This window comes from Lepidochelys kempii, chromosome 7, assembly GCF_965140265.1.
Source record: "Lepidochelys kempii isolate rLepKem1 chromosome 7, rLepKem1.hap2, whole genome shotgun sequence".
Classification (NCBI taxonomy): domain Eukaryota; kingdom Metazoa; phylum Chordata; order Testudines; family Cheloniidae; genus Lepidochelys; species Lepidochelys kempii.
In genome coordinates this window covers 31,340,482-31,361,642 of record NC_133262.1, presented here as the reverse complement: position 1 = coordinate 31,361,642, position 21,161 = coordinate 31,340,482, and the positions used below count along the sequence as shown (strand labels likewise).

The window sequence follows — 21,161 nt, the reverse complement described above, 5'->3', positions numbered from 1 at the left end:
CCCCCTGCCCCAAGCTCAGCCCAGAGCCCCCTCCCACACTCCAAACCTCTCGGCCCCAGCCCAGAGCCCGCACCCCCTCCTGAACCCCTACCCCAGCCCAGTGAAAGTGAGTGAGGGTGGGGGAGAGTGAATGATGGAGAGGGGGACAGGAATGGAGTGAGTGGGGCAGGGCTTTGGGGAAGGGGCTGGGTAGATCCTGGGTTGCCCTTAAATTGAAAAAGTGATCTTGGGCGTAAAAAGGTTGGAGACCGCTGGTCTAGTGCTTATGGTGTTAGCCAGGGATATAGGAAATTTGTTCAATTCCCTACTGTGTTGCAGGCTTCCTCTGAGACTTCAGGTAAATTACTCTATTCCTCGGTTTCACCACCTGTAAAATGAAGGTAACACTGCCCTGCCTGATGGGTGTTGTGACGATAAATATATTACAGATTGTGAGGTACCCAGATACTGTGGTAATGGGCACCATGTAAGTTCCTAAGGATATGTCTACATTTCAGCAGTACAGCTACAGCTATGCCGCTGTAGCGTAGACTCTTCCTACATCAACAGAAGGGGTTTTTCCCATCAGTTTAGTTAATCCACCTGTCCAAGAGGCAATAGCTTGGTTGATGGAAGAGTTTGGTTGATGGAAGGCGACCAGCTTGGCTTAACAGTGAAATCCTTGCTGATCTTAAACACAAAAAAGAAGCTTACAAGAAGTGGAAGATGGGACAAATGACCAGGGAGGAGTATAAAAATATTGCTCAGGGATGCAGGAGTGAAATCAGGAAGGCCAGATCACACTTGGAGTTGCAGCTAGCAAGGGATGTTAAGAGTAACAAGAAGGGTTTCTTCAGGTATGTTAGCAACAAGAGGAAGGTCCAGGAAAGTACAGGCCCCTTACTAAATGGGGGAGAAAACCTAGTGACAGAGGATGTGGAAAAAGCTAATGTACTCAATGCTTTTTTTGCCTCTGTCTTCACGAACAAGGTCAGCTCCCAGACTACTGCACTGCGTAGCACAGTATGGGGAGGAGGTGACCATTTTCTGTGGAGAAAGAAGTGGTTCAGAACTATTTAGAAAAGCTGAATGAGCACAAGTCCATGGGGCCAGATGCGCTGCATCCGAGGGTGCTAAAGGAATTGGCGGATGTGCGTGCAGAGCCATTAGCCATTATCTTTGAAAACTCATGGCGATCGGGGGACGTCCCAGATGACTGGAAAAAGGCTAATGTAGTGCCCATCTTTAAAAAAGGGAAGGAGGAGGATCCGGGGAACTACAGGCCAGTCAGCCTCACCTCAGTCCCTGGAAAAATCATGGAGCAGGTCCTCAAGGAATCAATTCTGAAGCACTTAGAGGAGAGGAAAGTGATCAGGAACAGTCAGCATGGATTCATCAAGGGCAAGTCATGCCTGACTAATCTAATTGCCTTCTATGACGAGATAACTGGCTCTGTGGATGAGGGGAAAGCAGTGGACATGTTATTCCTTGACTTTAGCAAAGCTTTTGACACTGTCTCCCACAGTATTCTTGCCAGCAAGTTAAAGAAGTATGGGCTGGATGAATGGCCTATAAGGTGGATAGAAAATTGGCTAGATCATCAGGCTCAACGGGTAGTGATCAATGGCGCCATGTCTAGTTGGCAGCCGGTATCAAGCGGAGTGCCCCAAGGGTTGGTCCTGGGGCCAGTTTTGTTCAATATCTTCATTAATGATCTGGAGGATGGTGTGGATTGCACCCTCAGCAAGTTTGCAGATGACACTAAACTGGGAGGATAGGTAGATACGCTGGAGGGGAGGGATAGGATACAGAGGGCCCTAGACAAATTAGAGGATTGGGCCAAAAGAAATCTGATGAGGTTCAACAAGGACAAGTGCAGAGTCCTGCACTTAGGACGGAAAAGTCCCATGCACTGCTGCAGACTAGGGACTGAGTGACTAGGCAGCAGTTCTGCAGAAAAGGACCTAGGGCGAGGTGGGCAAACTATGGCCTGGCTGATTGCCTCTGTGGTGCTGCAGGCCCAGTGCCGCTCTCAGAAGCGGCTGGCACCACGTCCCTGCGACCCAGGGTGGGCAGAGGTCTCCGTGCGTTGCCCTTGCCTCCAGGCACCACCCCCTGCAGCTCCCATTGGCCGTGAATGGGGAACCAAGGGCCATGCAGGGACATGGTGATGGCCGCTTCCCAGAGTGGTGCAGCATGGGGCCAGGGTAGGCATGCAGGGAACCTGCCCTGGCCCTGGTGTGTGCCGCTGCCACCCAGGAGCTGCTTTAGGTAAGTGGCGCCGGGCTGGAGCCCAAACCCCTCCTGCACCCTGCCCCCCAACTCCCTGCCTTGAGCCTCCTGCTTGCACCTCTCCTGCACCCCAGTTCCCTGCCCTGAGGTCCCTGCTGCACCCCAACTCCCTGCCCTGAGACCCCTGCTGCACCCCTCCTGCACCCCAACCCCTGCTCTGAGCTCCCTCCTGCAGTCCACACCCCTCCTGCACTCCACACCCATCCTGCATCCCAACCCCCTTCCCTGAGCCCCCTCATACACCCCTCCTTTGCCCCAATTCCTTGCCCTGAGCCCATTCCCGCACACCGCACTCGCTCCCGCACACCGCACTCCCTCCCGCACCCCAACCCCCTGCCCCAGCCCTGCATACAATTTCCCCACCCAGATGTGGGCCTCGGCCCAAAAAGTTTGCCCACCCCTGATGTAGGGGTTACAGTGGACGAGAAGCTGGATATGAGTCAACAGTGTGCCCTTGTTGTCAAGAAGGCTAATGGCATTTCGGGCTGTATAAGTAGGAACATTGCCAGCAGATCGAGGGACAAGATCGTTCCCCTCTATTCGGCATCAGTGAGGTCTCATCTGGAGCACTGTGTCCAGTTTTGGGCCCCACACTACATGAAGGATGTGGAAAAATTGGAAAGAGTCCAGTGGAGGGCAACAAAAATGATTAGGGGGCTGGAGTACATGCCTTATGAGGAGAGGCTGAGGGAGCTGGGATTATTTAGTCTGCAGAAGAGAAGAATGAGGGGGGATTTGATAACTGCTTTCAACTACCTGACAGGGGGTTCCAAAGAGGATGGATCTAGACTGTTCTCAGTGGTACCAGATTACAGAATGAGGAGTAATGGTCTCCAGTTGCATTCGGGGAGGTTTAGGTTAGATATTAGGAAAAACTTTTTCACTAGGAGTGTGGTAAAGCACTGGAATGCGTTACCAAGGGAGGTAGTGGAATCTCCTTCCTTACAGGTTTTTAAGGTCAGGCTTGACAAAGCCCTGACTGGGATGATTTAGATGGGGATTGGTCCTGCTTTGAGCAGGGGGTTGGACTAGATGACCTCCTGAGGTCCCTTCCAAGCCTGGTATTCTATGAATTATTCTGTCGATTTAGCCATTTCTACAGCGTGGGTTAGGTCTACCTAACTATGTCCCACAAGGCATGAAAGTTTTCCCAGTCCTGAATGATGTAGTTAGGTCGATCCAATTTTTAGGTGTAGACCAGGCCTTAAATAAGAGATATAGAAAGACAGTGGATTTTTCTTGTTTATACTTGGTTTTGACTGTAGAATGATAGAGTCCAGCCTCCAGTAAGGCTGTGTATGGAACCAAGCAATTAAGCCATCATGAAGAATGTAGTCAAAGGCTACAAGGAAGCTAATGTGCAAGAGCAGCAGTAGTTACTGTAGCACGTAGTGAGGGGAATGCTGTGTCTCTAAACATGAATGTGGTTGTGAGAGACACTAGTATTCTGCAAGCAAAGAAGGAGACCAAGATGTGCCATATGCCACTTGCTGACTGCCTGACCTGTGCCTGTACTATGGTGCCCTTGGTTCTCAGAAATGCTTTCCAGCTTGGCTTTTAAACTCAGCTAACAGTCTAGAAAATTAGTTGCACCCTGTAAAGTCAGCCCATGAGTTACTGTTCTAGCTGCAGAATAAGCTACTGCTCTGATCCTTGCCATGGCGCTGACCCCTCACTCATTCATCTCTGATTGCCGTGCATAAAGAGAATCCAAACAATCTGTGCGAAATACCCGCTCCTTCCAACTTTCTGCAGCCTACTCTACTATTCTAATACCCCCAGCTTTCCCCTGTCACGGGAAGGGAGCTCCTTTTGTAATTGTGGTCTGATCAGCCAGTCTGACTGCTTTTGAAATAAGCGAGGGTTAAGGAATACGGTTTGTTGGAGTGTTGATTTGGGGTGCACAATAATGCTTCTCAGGTGCTGGGGCAGCTCAGCTGTTGTTATTGAACATAGATAGACCTATTGAAAGAACAAAGTTCCTCTCTTGTTTTTTCTAAACAGCTGAAAGCTCCTCCCCTCTTCCCCCTCCAAGGCATCTGTGCCTCGTTATATAGACAAGGGGGCTAGCGATCCTTCTCCAGAGCACTTCAGGAAGCAAGGTAAAAACAGAGTCTTAAAGCTATGAAAGGAGGAGAATCATGAGCGGAGGCGGACACCCTCTATTCACCCAACATCACTGTAGTTTGACTGCTTCATGTGCATTAACATCTCATTTTCTAGGGTGTGATTTCTCTTTTTTTCCCCTGTAGCTTGGAGACCCCTTAGAAGCCTTCCCAGTGTTCAAGAAATACGACAGGAATGGGTGAGCAAATGCTCCTTACTTAGTCCTTCACAACACTGTGGTCCAGTGGCTAGGGCAATGCACTGGGACCCAGGACACCTGAACTTTAATCCCAACTCTGTTACTAGCCTGTTGTCTGACCTCAGGAAAGTCCCTTCGTCTCTCCATGCGTCAGTTTTCCCTCCCACACTTTGCTTGTTTATACTGTGAGTTCTTCAGGGCAGAGGCTCTCTCACCATGGACCTGTGCAGCACCTGGCACAACGTTCCCCCATCCCAGTTGCAGGGTGTGTGGGGGTGTGTTTTAGATCCATAATGTAGCTAATTAAAATAAAGCTTGTTGAGCAACTTTGAGGTAGTGAGAGGAAGATAAAGCCAGTGTTGATGCTAGGACGGGTTGTGAAGTAAAATATTAATACTAAGTATTTGTCCTGTCTGCTAATGCCCCTTATTTTCTCTGAAAGATGAGGTTTCAGCATAGAGCGAGAGAGAGAACTTGGTTTCAGTTGTGGGGAGAAGTAGATTCAACTGGGCAGCGGAAGTGTTGGAACTTTAAATACTAGTAGTGTGTTATCCACAAAAGGCCACAGCTGAAGGGTGGGGTCAGTATTGTGCTGAGCACTGCATGGGCCTCATCAGAGACAATCCCTACCCCAAAGGGTTTCCAATCTAAATAGCCAAAGGAAAGATTATTCTCCCCATGTTACGGCTGGAGGAACTGAGGCCCAGAGAGGTTCAGTGGCTTGCCCAAGGTCTCACAGGGAGTCTGCCACAGAGCTGACAATTGACCTCCAGTCTCCTGAGTCCCAGCACAAGGCTAGCCTTTGTCTATCTTTTCTTCATACCCATAATGCTAGGCTGAATTCCTGGTGCCGGGATAGTACAGTGCTGGGTGCTTTAGATACATAAATTCAACAGAAACCTCTTTTGCTTGCACGTAAGTGCTGAGGTCAGAATACAAATCCCCTCTTCATCATCTGTGGCTGACTAGGCTTCTCTGCACAGTAAGTGTGACCCACTGGTGAGTGTGTATGACAGATCCCTCTGTGTGCCTGATCTGCGCAGGAGAGGAGTTTGCTACAGGCCTAGCTAGGGAGCTTTGGTTGTTTAGCTCAAGCTGTAACAGCCCGTGCTTTGAGCTGTGGAGGTCCCTGGTACAATCTGACCAGCCAGCTTAAAAGCAAGCTGAAATTCCTGGGTATCATGGTGCATGGCTTGCCTGGTGCTAAGTGCTGCTTTCCCATCTCTCTTTTCACAGTTTAAACGTCTCCATCGAGTGTAAGAGGGTGTCGGGCATGAACCAGGCTACAGTCGACTGGGCTTTCGAACTAACCAAAACAAATATGCAAACTCTGTAAGTCCAGGCCAGAGTTGGGGACCCTGTCCTTGGGGCAAGTTGGTGCTACATGATTTCTGAGGACTCCAGTATCTGTGGCTGCCAGGAAGTAAAACCTCCCGCAACTGCAAGGCTACCAGTGAGAACCATGCACCAGGCGCTGGGGATATTGTGAAGAAGTGCTGCCCCCTTCCAGAATGCACACGTCCTGGCAGATGGTTGCCTAGGCCATTGTAGAATAGCCACAGGTCCCACAGGCTGTGCTTGGAGTATTGTGCTACTAGGGATAGTTAATGTGATCAGCCTTGCATGGGGGAATGTGTCCCCTCTTTCATTCTAGACAGAGTTCTGACTGGACTAGATGACCTATCGAGGTCTGTTCCAGTCCTACATTTCTATGATTCTAAAGCAAATTTTATTCTCTGACCTGTGTTATACTGGATGGCATACTAGATGATCTAATGCTCCCTTCTGGCCTTTAAAACCTGTGGATCTATCAAAATCCTGCTGTGGGTTCTGTACTTTAGGTTGAACCAGAATACTACCTAGCCCCAGAGTATTGCTGAATCTGTAGGGAATAGTGGGACCCCCAATGACAGGGATATGGCGAAAGTATCTCCTCATTCTTGATCACTGTCTAAAAATACCTACAGGGGGAGCCGATAGAAAAGGGCCCTTGAATCCAGTTGATGATGGCAGAATGAGATCTAGTGTCTGGGAACTGAAGCTAGACAAATTCAGGATAGAAATAAAGTGCAGATTTTTAACAGGGAGGGTGATTTAACCATCAAAACAAATTATTTAGGGATACTGTGGATTCTCCATCAGTTGGAGTCTTCAAATCAAGATCACACGTCTCTTACTAAAAATGACACATTCTCAACTTTGCTGGATGTGTGAATCCATGGGTGAGATTCTCTGCTCTTTATTATGGCTAGGGGCATGCCTAGATGAACAAGGCAAGCTGGGGTGTAAATCTATAGCACTCCAGAATGCTGCACCTTAACTGTCCATATGGACCATGCTGCTGTACACTAAAAGTTCCTTAATGCGCTTTGCATAATTCAGTTTGAAACAGCAGCAGGTCAAAGTGCGCTTGGAAACTTTTTAGTGTGCAGTAGCAGGGTCCACCCGGACATTTAGGTTGTGGCCCTCTGGAGTGCTGTATATTTACACCCCAGCTTGTCTTGCAGTAAGCATTTGTCTAGATGTGCCCTAGATTATCATAATGGTTCCTCTGGCCTATGAATCTTCTGGCCTATGAATTTTCTCATCTGGATCTCTGTAAATGGAAGAGAAATCCTGAGAACAGTGTATGCAGGAAGCAAGGGGACCAGAGTGCTGGGACCATCATGCTTTCTGCAGAAGGAGCATTGAGCTGCCCTTGTTCCTCTTCTCCCTCCCTGCAGGTATGAGCAGAGTGAGTGGGGTTGGAAAGACCGGGAGAAGCGAGAAGAGATGACAGATGACCGAGCTTGGTACCTGATTGCTTGGGAAGATAGCTCTGTCCCCGTGGCGTTCTCGCACTTCCGGTTTGACGTGGAGTGCGGGGACGAAGTCCTGTACTGGTATGTGTCCTAGTACCTGCTCCCTTTGTTTGAGGAATAAGCATTGCCTTCTGCCCATCTCTCCTACACAGAGAGAGAGCAGGGAAGTGTTTTGACACAGCATGTCAGTGGCAGAGCCAGAAGTAGATCTCTGTCTACCTGAATTCCAGTCCAGTCCCCTGTCAACTAGATTACACTGCCACCCCTTTGCTGCATTCCTTTGTTTGCTCCATGAGCAGAATGTGCCTCTCTTGGATTCACCCTCATCTATAGGCCATAATTGTCATGTCAAGCTCTTTCCTAAGAGGAAAGGGTGATGTTGCTGACCAGGGAATGGTTCTCTCTTGCTTTTGCCCCCTCAAGCAGTGTGATTTAGGGCTTAGACCAGTGATAGTCAGACTGAGGCTCGTGAAACACATGATATTAAAACACTGTGTGATTTAATAATTTATCAATCTAAGTTATTAACCAATCAGGAGGCTTTTACTGTGTTAATAATCAGTTGTAGTTGATAAAGTAATACTTGCTCAGTCATTTTACTTTGAAAATTATATATATGTATATAAAAACCTAAATAGTCCCTCCATCATACTGTTTAAATATGGATCTGTAACACTATAGTAAATGAAACAATGAATTCACACTACTGTGGCTCTTTTGGGTAATGTTGATTGCTAATTTGGCTCCTGAACCACTGAGGTCTGAGTATCACTGGATTTAGACACAGGACTGGGTATTGTGTTCTAATCTGGGTTCTAATCCTGTTTTTGCTACTGATTTGCTGACCTTCCCCTCTGTGTGCCTCAAACACTCCTCTACAGAACATGGCTGATGCCTGCTTGCTGCATGGTGGGCTGCAAGGCTGGTTTAACATTAGAGAGAAACTTCTGGCTGAGATACTTAATGAGATGGAGAGTCAATGAAGCAGAGGGTTACGGAAAGGCTGGTCTCTCTTATACACAAGGGTCTCACCCCAACAATGGTGGGACTGGGATTCAAAGATTGACTGGAATGAGTCCATTGAGGGTAATTGTGAACTGGATCCTGAATTAAATGGGGCATTTTTTCTGTGTGTTGAGGCAAGTTGCGGTGTTTTGCATCTGCTAGTGTCTGCAGAATAAAGACATGAAGAAGTTGAGCAATACAAGTATATCATGGGTGTGTGTAAGCCCTTGTGTGATGCCTGCAAATTTTCTGGCTGCATGGATTTCAGGATGTTGCATGTATAAGATCTTGAAACTTCATGTTGTAAGGTATTTGTTTCCTCTCCCCTCCCACTTTCCTCCCAGCTATGAAGTGCAGCTGGAAAGCAAAGTCAGAAGGAAAGGTCTTGGCAAGTTCCTCATACAGATTCTGCAGCTCATGGCAAACAGGTGAGTTGCAGTTCTACATGGCATGTAAAGTCTGTTTTGAAATAATTTTCAGTTTCATAGCCTTCAGTTTAAAGTGTGAATCAATTTGTTTAGTTTATCAAAAAGAAGATCAAGGGGAACTTTTGAAGTACCAAAGGTTCCTTTAACCTAGTGGAGAAAGGCAGAACAAGAACCAATAGTTGGAAATTATAGCCAGACACATTCTAGTTAGAAATAAGCCACCAATTGCTAAATAGTGAAAGTGATTAACCATTGGAACAAACTCCTAAGGGAAGTGGTGGATTCTCTCTCTTGATGTCTGCAAATCCAGACTGGCTGCCTTTCTGGAAGATGCTTTAGTCAGACAAGATATTTTGCTCAATACAGGGATAACTGGGTGAAATTCTCTGGCCTGTGCTATACAGGAGGTCAGGCTAGATGTGGCTTAAACTCTGTTACTCTATATAATCATAACATCACACAGTAAAAGCAACTAGTACACTGTGGAAAAGCAAAGACTGTTGGGCAACCGTCTTCTCACATACTCACCCCTAAACTTACAGGGTTGCTGTCCTGTAACTTTTTTTTCCACAGTATGTGTTTTTTCCCCAGGGATCGCTGAGCTCATAGTATGTCTGTCTGTCTGTCTGACTCCTGATCAGAATTGCTCAGTTGATGAGAGATTCTCCCCCCCATACTGCCAGTATTGTAACCAGACTCTGGGATCTGACAGTCAAACTGGGTCCTCTGCAATTTCTACCTCCTCACAAGTGATAAGCATTCTGCAATTGGACTGTCGCTAACAATTCGATGGAAGATGCATCAGCAGACATAGACTCTAATTCCTCTCCCACAGCTAGGCCCCCTCTTTCAGGGCTCACAGGAGCATAAAATAGTAAAAGAAAACTTTTACCCCACCAAGTGCTCTCTGTCTCTTTGGAGTCAGAGTTGCTAAACATAAGGAAATATCATATCTTTAATACGGCCATGCTTCAAATGGCACATGTCCAAAGGGTCAGTTCTGGTTAGCTTGGACTAAAATTTGGATTTTAATTTCTTTGAATCTAAGAATAAAACTTTTTGATAGATTTCAAGGCCAGAAAGGACCATTAGATTATCCAATCTGACCTGCTGTATAGCACAGGCTGGAGCATTTCAATCAGTTACCCCTGCGTTGAGCCCAATAACTTGTTTGACTAAAGCATCTTCAAGAAAGGCAGCTAATCTTGAATCCATCAAGAGATGGAGAATCCACCACTTCCCTTGGTAAAGTGATCTAAAGTTAATCACCCTCATTGTTAAAAATTTTGTGAAACCAAATAGTAGGAAAAAAGATTCAATGAACAAATTGTGTGTTGTCCTAGTGTGTGCATCTGTATAAATAACATTTGTAGTCTGAGGCCCATGTCCTGCAGACATATAATGCCTTGGCTATCTACACAAGTTGTACTGCTTTAACTATACCAATGTAGTTAAAGTGGTACAACCCTCCTAGTGTGGATGCAGTTACATTTGTTTAAAAGGGCTTATACCAGTACAGCTATTCCTGTCTGAGCAAGGTAAAAAGCCATATTGGTTTAAGACACCTTTATACTGCTATAACTGCATCCGCATTAGGGGTTGTACTGGTATCGTGGTGAAAATCACACCCCAGCCTGTTATGATAAGTAGCTCCTCCAGATGGTGCGCTCCCCTATGATTATGCATAGGAACGTCAACTACTTTCAAGAAGTGCTTGATGAGAAAGAACAGTGTATGTGAAAGAAGGAATAAAATGTGAATATTGTAGTTTTGGCTCTCTCCTCTTATAGTTGAATGGTGAATATAACAGACAGTTATATCACTAAAACTTTTAAGTGTAGACCATGTCTTAGGCATGTCTTGTCTTTGAGTTGTCCTGTTGAAGTCAACAGGAGAACTTGCACCTGTAAAGTTCAGCATGCATATAAGTGTGTATAGAGTCAGGCCCTGAAATGTGCTTTTCAGCATTTGAATCCCAATCTGAACTCAACAGAATGGTGCCGAGTGCTGGGAACCTGGAAGTGGCACTGACAGACAAACAGGATTGAAAGTGACTAAGACTTGGTCTACACTACAGCATTCGGTTGATGTAAGGCAGCTTACATCAATCTAATTATGTCAGTGTACACACTACAGCCTTATTGCTGCTGACGTAAGTGCCCTACTACACTGACATAGTAACTCCGCCTCCAAGAGATGCATATGACTTATGTAGGTGTAGATGCTGTGTTACTTATATCAGCTGTTGGCTCTCATTCTTGTCAACTTCAGGGCTCCAGCGTGGAGCCATGAAATTGACAAGAAAGCTGGGCTGTCACCCCGGGGTGGGTGGAGGGCTCCAGTTAGAGCCCAGCTGACCCGTGGGCCTCTGCTCCCAACCGGGCTGCGCCCACCCTGCTCAGAACCATGCTGCCCCCCAGGTCACAGCTCCCGCAGCCCAGTTGCTGCCTGGGCTCCCAGCTGGGCTGCGTCCACTTGGCTCCTCACTCCCAGGTCAGCTGTGCCCGCCCGGCTCCCCACTCTCAGATGGGCTGTGCCCTGAGCTCCCTGTAGGGGGCCGAGCGGCTCCCCGGAGTCTCGCGGCTTCCCCCAGGATCATTAGGTGTCAGTATTTCTTCGATTCCTTTTGTATTATTCCTTTGGCGCTGACTGCTGGGCCTCTCTCTTGCCTTTCAGCACACAGATGAAGAAAGTCATGCTAACAGTATTTAAACACAATCATGGGGCCTATCAATTCTTCAGAGAAGCGTTACAGTAAGGAATTTACCCTAACTCTTGCTTTCCTGCTCTCCATGCGGGGAGGGGGGTGGGGGGCAGCCTGTTATTTATTTAATATGGTAGTACACTGACTGCTCCGTCATTTCCGTTTGTAACACGTTGTTCACACAACTGTCTTTCAGTGCTATGGCAACGTTACGCTAAAGGGGAGAGGCCGTGGGGACAGTAGACTAGGATGGATGGGAATGGGTGGTGGTGATAAGGACGGGTGCACGAGGACCTGGCCATCTGCTCTCTACTTAAAGGCAGCATAGAGAGGTGGGTTTTCAAGTCTCTCTGCTTCCCTTGCTTACTAGCAGCCTTTCTTGCAAGATACCGTCCACCCCAAGTGACACAGAGGTAGCTCCATTGGAACTGAATTGCATTAACTATAGCCAACGCTTGTTCCCTTGTCAGTTGAGCTTTCTTGTTATTGTCTCTTAACTATAGGTGCAGAGGAGGGTTGTTTTAGCTACTAACTGTCTAGCGCATTTCATCCACAAAGCTCATACTTAATCATCACTACACTACCTCTGTTTTACAGATGCACAGAGAGGGAAAGTGACTTGAGAACAGAACCCATCTCTTCCCACCCCCGGTCCTGTGCCCTGTCCATTGGACCATGCTATCTAAAACTATATTGTCTTTAGAGTGGTTCTTGGGCCTCATAGCTAATTCTTGCCTAGAGCAAAAAGTAAGGGGGGGGAGAAACACATTTACCAACTGAAATGGGAAGTACCCACACTCAAACACACCTCTTTGGGTGATGTGTTTGTTATCACTTCAGATTTAACAACAATGCTTTCCAATTCTCTGTCAGCTTTCATTCCCAATATGTGTGCCATGCTGGGGGACAAGGAAGGGATTTGGATAATGCGGAGGCTCATATAAGAGAGCACAGACCCCTGGCCAGGACTGTGAGGAGGACGAGCCGCCAGCCCCGGGGAGGCCACCTTCCTGCTGAATGGCTCCTGTGGCAGCACAGGGAGCCCCCTGCAGCCCCGTTGTCACTAGAGTGATTGAGAAGGGCTGTGACAGCAGAGCTGCAGGGGGCTTCCTGCACGGCCACAGGGCCCCCGGCACATGATCTCTGCAAGGAGCCCTGTGCAGCTCTGCTGTCAGGACTGTGAGGAGGAGGAGGAGCTCTCAGCTGTGTGGGAGGCTACCCTGCTGCTGAGTGGCTCCTGCCTCTTGATTATCTAAACTTCCAATTATTCAAATAAAATCTGTGTTCCCATGGTATTCGGATAATTGGGAGTAGACTGTACCAGGGGACTGTGTATGCAGAACCTCACCTTTACAACCCATCAAAATACAGGATTAGGGAGAAATCTGTTACTCTAATTCCTTTTTGTAAATTGAGGCTAACGCAAAGAACAGTACAATGGGAGAACTGTCTAGGGGTGTGGATAACCCAACCTGTGCACCATTGGCAGGGGTCAGGGCAAGATCCCTAAGGCTAAGTGAAGGTGACTAGTATTAAGCAGTCTCTAACATGATGAGTTTCCTAAGTTTGTAGGCATCAGGAAGTAGCTTCTCTCTCTATTGTTTTGTACCTCTGCAGATTTGAAATTGATGACACCTCTCCCAGCATGTCTGGCTGCTGCGGGGATGACTGCTCCTATGAGATCCTCAGCCGAAGAACTAAATTTGGTGAGAGCCAGCACTCTCACTCGGGCAGCCACTGCGGAGGCTGCTGCCACTGAATCTGAACCGCCTCTTTGTGTAGTCCTCGCAAACGCACCCCTTCATCTTCCTTCCCTGCCATCCCCATCCTCACATACTCCTTAAGATAGGTCACCGCCTGCCTCTTAAGTCAAGAGACTTAGACCACGTTCTGGAGTGCGTATGAAATTGCTCTCCTCTGTGCAGGAGGCACTAGAAGTCAAAGACCTGTCCAGCGCTTGGACCTAGTGCTCTGACCTCAAACAGGAAGCTCCAAAGGTGTGAGTCTGAGGACGCTAAGTGAAAGCAACTTAAAAGCATAGGTTAAGGAAGCAGCGATAGCACAGGGCATGCAATGAGGAGAGTGAGCCAGTAGCCTCTCTCTCACTTGACACCCCTCCCACTGACCTGCGTGATGTAAGAGGTTTGGAGCAAGAGCGATGACACAGCTTTATTACCCACATCTTACTCCCTGCCTACACCATCTAGGGATTAGCATTGTTCTTTCCCACGGTGCTCTGTGGAGCTTTAGAACCAGTTACAATGGAAATACGAGATTCTGAGCCAAATAACACAGGCACATCTTAGAACCTTTGAGAATTTCTTTATGCTTCACCCAGCCCTCATGGGTCCCAAGTTCAAGGTTCCATGTATCACCTGTAACACCTTTATGGTGATGGCTTCTGCAGAGGAAATGCAGAAGGCCAGCTCAAGTTTTGATGGGCAATTTCCAGCTCTTCCTGGCTTTAAAATGTAAATTACAACCTGTAATTTTTGGAATCTTAAAGCTGGATGAAAAAAATATCCCCAACAATTTTGTGAGCAAAACTTTCACTTTTTTTGCTAGGGCAAGGAGAGGCTATTTAGTGTTTTTGCTTCCCTGCAGTTGGTACCAAGTACTAAAAAGAAATAGAAGTGGATTGTAAGATCAGCGCATTGGGAACATTTCTGGCTCAGCTGAAATGCATGTGGCCTGGCAGTTACATGTGGCAGTCAGGGATTGAGTGCAGAAGTGCAATGGTTCTCAGTCTGAAGTTGGCACGCCACAGCCCTGTTGCTGTCTTGTGTTCTAGCTAGAGTGTGCTTACCACTGAAGCAGAGCAGACCTGGGAGCTCTATAAGGCTGAGGGAGCTAGCAACTGTAATGGGCTTACTTGATTGTATTGACTGTGTGTGATCAATAATAGTCAGATCTCATGTAATGGCTCTAATCTCTCTGCAGTGGCTGCCCTACACTTGACTGTAAGAGCATGGGCTAAACTGAGAGCTTCCGTATTCTACTGCAGACATTCAGCTCAAGTCATTTCCCCTCGCCATGCTTCAGTTTCCCCATATGTAACACCGGGATTCTACTGACCCAGCTAATGTCTGTAAACGCTTTGAGATCCTTGGGTGGCGGGCACTAGGGAAGCACAAAGTCTTTCTGGTTGAGTATAGTTCATGGAGGGGAGGGTGGAGAGGGGCAGACACCACACCAGTGCTGGCTGGAACAAGTCACATAGCTTAGCGCTCTGCTGGAAACATGTTGAGAACCAGGTTAGGATCTATAATGTAGGGCTAGCCATGGTCTGTTAGCCTCATAAAAGAGGGAGGTTGTAGAAAACAGCCAGCGGTAGGAACATTCTGGATCTTGCGATTATTTTTTTTAAGGCCTCTCTGTAACTTTTTCTTCTAAAGGATAGGAAACTGTCATGGAGTCTGTGACTCCTTTTTATTCTTAAGCTGCTCACAGAAGTCCCCCCACCCCGTGGGGTGGACAGTCCTTCATCTCCCATACCCCCAGAACAGGCCAGTGACTCATTGCTTGAGTTCCAGCCTCTATTTTTACCAAATCCAAACTGTCAGTAGGAACAGTGACAAGTTCCTCATTGCAGTAGATGCCTTTTGTCCTTCCTCAGAGCATGGCATTCCATTCTGAGCCAGGGAGCAAGAGGGCATGCTCCCCCTTTCGCCTCAGTGAGGTGTGTTGGCATCCAAGCCCTCTCTGGGGATCCTGGTGGGGCCTAACTGGAGTCAATGGGACTCTTTAAATCTCCTTTGTCTCAGAGCAGCCGTTGTGGTAAGGACCTCTGTCTCCATCTTTATCAGGTGGCCCTGTTGTGGGTGGAACGTTTATCTGCATTTCACCTACGGGGGGGTTCATACCTATACCTGTTCCAACCTCTGCCTGGGGGAGTAGGACCTCTGTCTGTGTCATACCAGGTGTTGCACCTATGGGGGAGTAATGAACTCTACCTGCATTGCACATGCTGAGTGTGGGGGTAGAACATCAATCTATCTTGCACTAAGTATTGCACCTGCTAGGGGGTAGGACCTCTATCCATGTTGCACCATGCACACCCAGTTGCAGAGACCTTCCACAGCTAGATCTGATGCATTCGTTGTTAAGTGTTGCCGTTCTTTATGGCCATCCCCTCTCCCAGTTGGTCCAGTATGGGCTCCTCTGTTTCTGCTCTCTGCAGGATGGAGCTTCCCCTTCATCTGTCCTTTTAGACTCCATTATTCCCAGCCTCCCATGCCCTGTGGCAGCCCCAGCACTTCACTGCCAGCCCAGGGTTTGGATGCAGAAGTGCTTTGCTGTACCTGCCATAGAGAGAGACAATCTGAACTCTGCTGCAATTTAGTCTCTTTCTGAGGTGGGAGAGGTCCCTGTTGGAGTTGTGAAATGCGTCTAGTTGAGCTAACTACTTTCTAGCTCTGAGAACCACTGGTAACTGGGCTTGCTGCGTGGAAACGTAATATGGGCTTGATTTTTCAGGGAGTCAGACACCCCATTTAGAATGGGAATTGGACCCATAATTCTGAAAGACACCTGTGAAATCCCAGCCATAGCTCTTCTACAAAGGTATGTTGTTTAGGGACAGGGAATAACCTGTTTGTTTTTACAGGGATGGCTTTTTACTTGAGATATTCTTCTCTCCTCCTAACCATTTGCCTCCTTCCACCCCTGCCAACTTGCACTTTGAGAGAAAGATGCTTTAAACTTTGGCCCACACAACCCTGCAATTTCGGGTCTTTGAGGACAAAGATGCTCATTTTTAAGGGAGATTGGGACAGCAATGGGATAAATCATGCTGCTGTTTTGCTACTGATATTCACTCTTCAGAATTGCTGGGCATGGAGGCCAGGATTTTTCAAGGGACTGGTGATTTTGGCTGCATCCATATTTATATTCCTAACTTGACATCTTAAAAGAGGCCTGGTTTTCAGAGGGCACTGATGTCTCTGAGGCATCTCAAGGTGGGTAGAACCAAAAATAAACTAGTCACTGTACAAAATGTTATCGACCAGTGCATGCTTTCCTCCCTTAGCTGTGGCTAAGGACTAGCCGAAAAGGGGCTAGCTGCTGACCTGCAGAGAAGATTCCTACAGCTGCATGGAGAATTCAGGGTTTAAAGCTGAACTCTTAACACCTTTCAAACACAAATGCAGAGCCGTTAACCTACAGGCTGCAATGTAGGGGATCCACAATGACTTGCAACTTCCCACCCATTCATGAGGGATTTTTGGGACTTCTCTTCCGGGTCAGCAATTTCCAGTGTCATTTGCTGGCATTGCTTAGTATGCACTGGGTCGTTAAACTGATGGGAGATGCTTTCTTAATGGCCATTATGTCTCCTGCTTCGCTGGAGGTCAGAGGCATGTGGCCCTGCACTCAGCCTAAGCAGCACTATCACTTTGGATTGGATCTTCCTGCTTTGACCAGTTCAGTCTGGCTAATGCTTATGGCTGTCGTGCCTAATGTTGCCTCAGCCTCCAAGAGTGTTCCCCTCTTGTGTCTGATTTCTCCTGGCATGTGGACACATGACAGATGGTGCTGCATCTCCTCTCCTTTATACATGAAAGCCCCAGGCCCCTACTGCTGCTGCCGCCTCCTCCAGCTCTGTATAGCAGGGATGGGCTCACATCCTCTTCTAAGTAGCCAGCTGTGATTGCGGCTCCTTTTGCCACCCCCTGCTTAAATGCTACCCCTCTGCTCTGTGTTTCTGAGGGCTGAGGCAGGACTGCTTGCAACCAGGGAGCATCTGTTCCTGCATCAAAATAATCATGATCCCTTAAATGAGGAGGACCCTGTAAACAGCAAGTCAGCTTTTGTTTGCTCCCACTCACTGCCTATTCGCCAGGCAGGCTAAAATCCCAGCCAGAATGGCATTCCCCTTTAGCCAGGTGAGAATCCCTTCCTCTTCTTTCTAACAAGTTGCATCAGCAGTCAGCGTTAGCCCTCTTCCTCCCACCCTTCAGCATAGCCTTGGCACCACATGTGCAATGAGCAGAGGATTACTTTGGCACCGGTTGTAGCTACACAGCAGGCTGCATTTGCATGGCACGTGGATGTGGAGCATCTAGTACTATTCCCCTCTGTTATGTCTGAGAAAACGACAGTAATTCACCAATTTCCCAAAATGACTATCTCCCTGCTCGGTTTATTAGCTAAGTCCTAGGGTGGTTTTAACCCCATGGCGCCCAGTATTTGTCTTTCAGTGACACACGCATCATTCTGCTGACATCGGGTTGCTTTAATTAGTATCAAAGAACACGGAAGCATTTTGAGGGAGTCAAACTGCATTAAATTTAAGGGAAATTTAAGCAGGTCAGGTTTAAGACCCGACAACTCTTGGCCTGTAGTTTTGGCATCTGTGTCCCAACCAGATTTGTTTTGAGAAATCTAGCACTGTGTAGACTGCACGCTTGACCCTCTAAACACCCCGTTTTGACTCCTTAGCTCTGAGGGCTGTGTCTGATAGCCACATGCCAAGTTTGGGGGAAAGCAGCATGTTTATAGTGGGTGGTTGTGTTGTTTAATTTCCCCCTTTCTCCACATATGAAATCCTCCTTCAGTCTATCCCTGTGATCCCCAGGTAGTGGCTTTTCCTCCTCAGACTGGATTCTGAAACTTACCTCTCCATCTCACTAACCCAACTCAGCCAAAGCACTTGTTTAAACAGGGACTCAAGCCAACAGGTCTGAAGCCCCTGCTTCACACTAAGCATATGCTCAGGTGCTTTGCCAGATAGGGAAGCTTTGCTGAATCTGGGTAGCTCTCTGCCAGGCAGTGAATTCCAACCAATACAAAGATTCTGTTGGGTTTTTTTTAATGACTCCCTTGCCATTTTTTCCCCTGGACTTGGTCTCCTTTTATGTCAGTCAGCCCAATAACTCTCTGTGGCATGTGTGATAGTGGGTGAATTTTATAGCTAGCTGCAGTTAGGTCTGCTTAAAAAACTAAAATAGTAATTTCTCCTCTGGGCACTCTCCTTGCTTTCCTCGCTGTCTTCTGCCTATCGTAAATGGAGTCACCGGTTAGATCCCAAAGCAGATTGGTGTGTGTGACTGTACTTTGTCCATCTCTTTACCAGCTCATTCTCTTCATTGTGAACATACAGACAGATCTTCTTGGAAGGGGTGGAAGGTTCTAAAACAAACCCAGGGGTTTTTTTTGTTTGTTTGTTTTAAAGGAAAATTCTTCCCTCATCCCCTTTTTACATTAGGGACTCTCTCTTACCCCCTCTTTTCCTCCCCTCCCCCAGATTATTCTAACTGTGGCTAAACAAAAAGGGCTCCTCAGAAAATTCCTTTCTCTCTTCTCCTCTTTAATGAATATATTCTTTGACTTAGCAAGTTGATCTATACTTTTGTTTGTCTTCTTGGTACCTTTTGAGGTAGGATATCCTCCCCTAATAAATGCCAAGTCTAGTTTGACAGACATAGCTGACCTGTTTGTACTGTATCATTTTTACTGAGGTCGGGGCATGTTACGTTTTTTTCCTAAGCCTTGTCTCTCTCTTGTCACTTTTTAAGTTGATCATGTGTTGGGACTTCTGCGTGCGTGTGCATGTGTAAGGTCATTTTATTTGGTTTTTTCCCCTTTCCGTTTCTAAAGGAAAATTTAAAATAAAACCTCACTTCTGATATTGTTGGTTTTTTTAACTAGTAACTATTCTCACTGGAATCAAAGGGAAAAAGCTAATCTTTTTGCATTGGTTTTATTTGTATGTTACAAATAAAAACAGTTTGTTCAATGTCTGGTGTTTTTTCTGCAGCAGGGGCGAGGCAGCAAAGCATGTAGCAGTAGAGAGTTAGGATTTGATTCCCGAGTGGATTGGGGGAAGGAAGGTGGGTGGGAGTCAGGATTCTTTGTTGCTGTACCTGTCTCTGGGAGAGGAGTGGGGTCTAGTGTGTTAGAACAGGGCCCCTGGGAATCAGCTCTCTTGTGTTCCATCACCACCTTTAGGAGATGGTGTGGTTTTGAATAGTTAAATGTGGTGGACAGGATGTGCTTCTGTTCCCCTCTGTGAGAGAAGAATGGGGTCTAGTGGTTAAAGCAGATGCGTGGGGGTTAGGACACCTGGGTTCTATTCCTTGCTGTGGGTGGGGAATGGGGTATAGTGGTTGGAGCAAAGTGAGGCTGGGAGCCAGGACTCCTGGATTCTGTTCTGCCACATTTTTACTAAGTGACGTCAGCCCAAATCACATAATATTTTTTCTTCAGAGGGACACACACTAAGTTTTTAATTTCAGAGTAGTTTCAGGTTTCATTTCATATTTTCTTAAAACAGCTTTTTGTTTTCCTCCCCAGTTTGTGTGTGAAAGACCAGCCACAAAAAGATGAAACTGACTGATTATACTGTGGCACCGAGTGAAACGGACTGGACAGAAAGTGGTGTAGGATGCACAAAGTATATCAAAAGGAGACTCTTACCCCTTTGCTTAGTGGAGTCTGAGGAGGGTGATGGGAATTAGTATTCGACCAAAGTAGTTGTAGACTGGAGGGACTTTTTAAAAGCTGTTTGCCTACCTTTACAAAGGCAATTTTTTATCTTTGTCTCAGCTATGTTGAAGCTAAAATTGCCTCTTTGCAATTACAGGTAGAAAGATTAGTAAATCATCTAGATTTTTTTGGTAAGGCCAGAAGAGCCCATTAGATCATCTAGTCTGAGCTCCTGTATAGTGCAGGCAACAGAACTTCAGCCAGTTACCCCTGTAATAAGCCTAATAACTCACCTATGGTTAAAGCCTGTTTTCCAGCAAAGCATCCAGTCTTGATCTGAAGATGGCAAGAGAAGAAGAATCCACCACTTTCCCTTGGGAGTTTGTTCCAATGGTTAATCACCTTCATTGTTAAAGGGGCACCTTCTAATTATGGGTACACTTACCAGTGCTCTTTGCAGGCATTTGAGGTACAGCAGTGGAGTCTTTCCCCTTTCTAGGGGGATGAGGATTAGTTTAATAGAATGTCCCTGCTTTCCCAGGCAGTTGAATGGGAGCTAAATTGCGTGAGTCATAAGCAAAGCTGCTTGTTTGCTGGTTATTATACTTGACACACAAAATAAGTTATTTCCTCTGTTTTATATTTCTCAATTCTTTTAACCCCTTCGTAGACTTGGGGTACAGTAGGAAATAGATCCCCCGCAACCAATTCATATGTCACATTTGCGCTGTTCACCAGTCACTATTTGCATGGCATGCACTGTTTTATGTCTGTATAGACACAGAGTAGGCCCTATTGCAGTACAAACAATCTGTGAACAGGTCAGTTCTTTGCCCTGAAGAGTTCACCATTTAAAAAGTCATAGGGCAGGAGGAGAAACTGAGGTGCAGAAAGGGAAAGGGACATGGCAGGTTTATAGAAAGGAAGCCAGGCATCCTGATTTGCAGTGTTTTGGACAATGCTGCCTCAAAAGGGTTTTCTGTCTTCTAGCAGCCATGCAACCTTGCCTCTAAGGCAGGGTGGGCAAACTACGGCCTGTGGGCCGGATCTGGCCCCTCAGGGCTTTGGATCCAGCCCATGGGATTGCCACCCACAGGCCCCGCGCCGCTGCTGGAAGTGGCTGGCACCAAGTCCCTGCGGCCCCTGGGGGAGGGGCAGAGGGCTCCACGCACTGCCCTCACCTGTGGATTCCACACCTGAAGCTCCCATTGGCCACGGTT

General features: G+C 47.1%; 1 protein-coding gene across 3 annotated transcripts in view; it reads left to right on the top strand.

Annotated features, from left to right (window-relative positions):
* NAA40 (N-alpha-acetyltransferase 40, NatD catalytic subunit) overlaps positions 1–21,049 on the top strand; it is a 31,331-nt gene extending 10,282 nt beyond the window's left edge. Inside the window, exons 4-10 of one of the 3 annotated variants that reach the window (XM_073351778.1) lie at positions 4,524–4,576; positions 5,813–5,908; positions 7,300–7,458; positions 8,727–8,810; positions 11,487–11,564; positions 13,132–13,220; positions 19,810–21,049. In XM_073351778.1, the coding sequence (XP_073207879.1) occupies positions 4,524–4,576; positions 5,813–5,908; positions 7,300–7,458; positions 8,727–8,810; positions 11,487–11,564; positions 13,132–13,220; positions 19,810–19,820 (570 nt within the window). In that variant the 3' untranslated portion in view covers positions 19,821–21,049. Of the gene's footprint in view, positions 1–4,523; positions 4,577–5,812; positions 5,909–7,299; positions 7,459–8,726; positions 8,811–11,486; positions 11,565–11,710; positions 12,112–13,131; positions 19,253–19,809 lie in introns of those variants that run through there. The other 2 variants (XM_073351777.1, XM_073351779.1) reach the window with 2 other exon arrangements.
* The last annotated feature ends 112 nt before the right edge of the window (positions 21,050–21,161 follow it).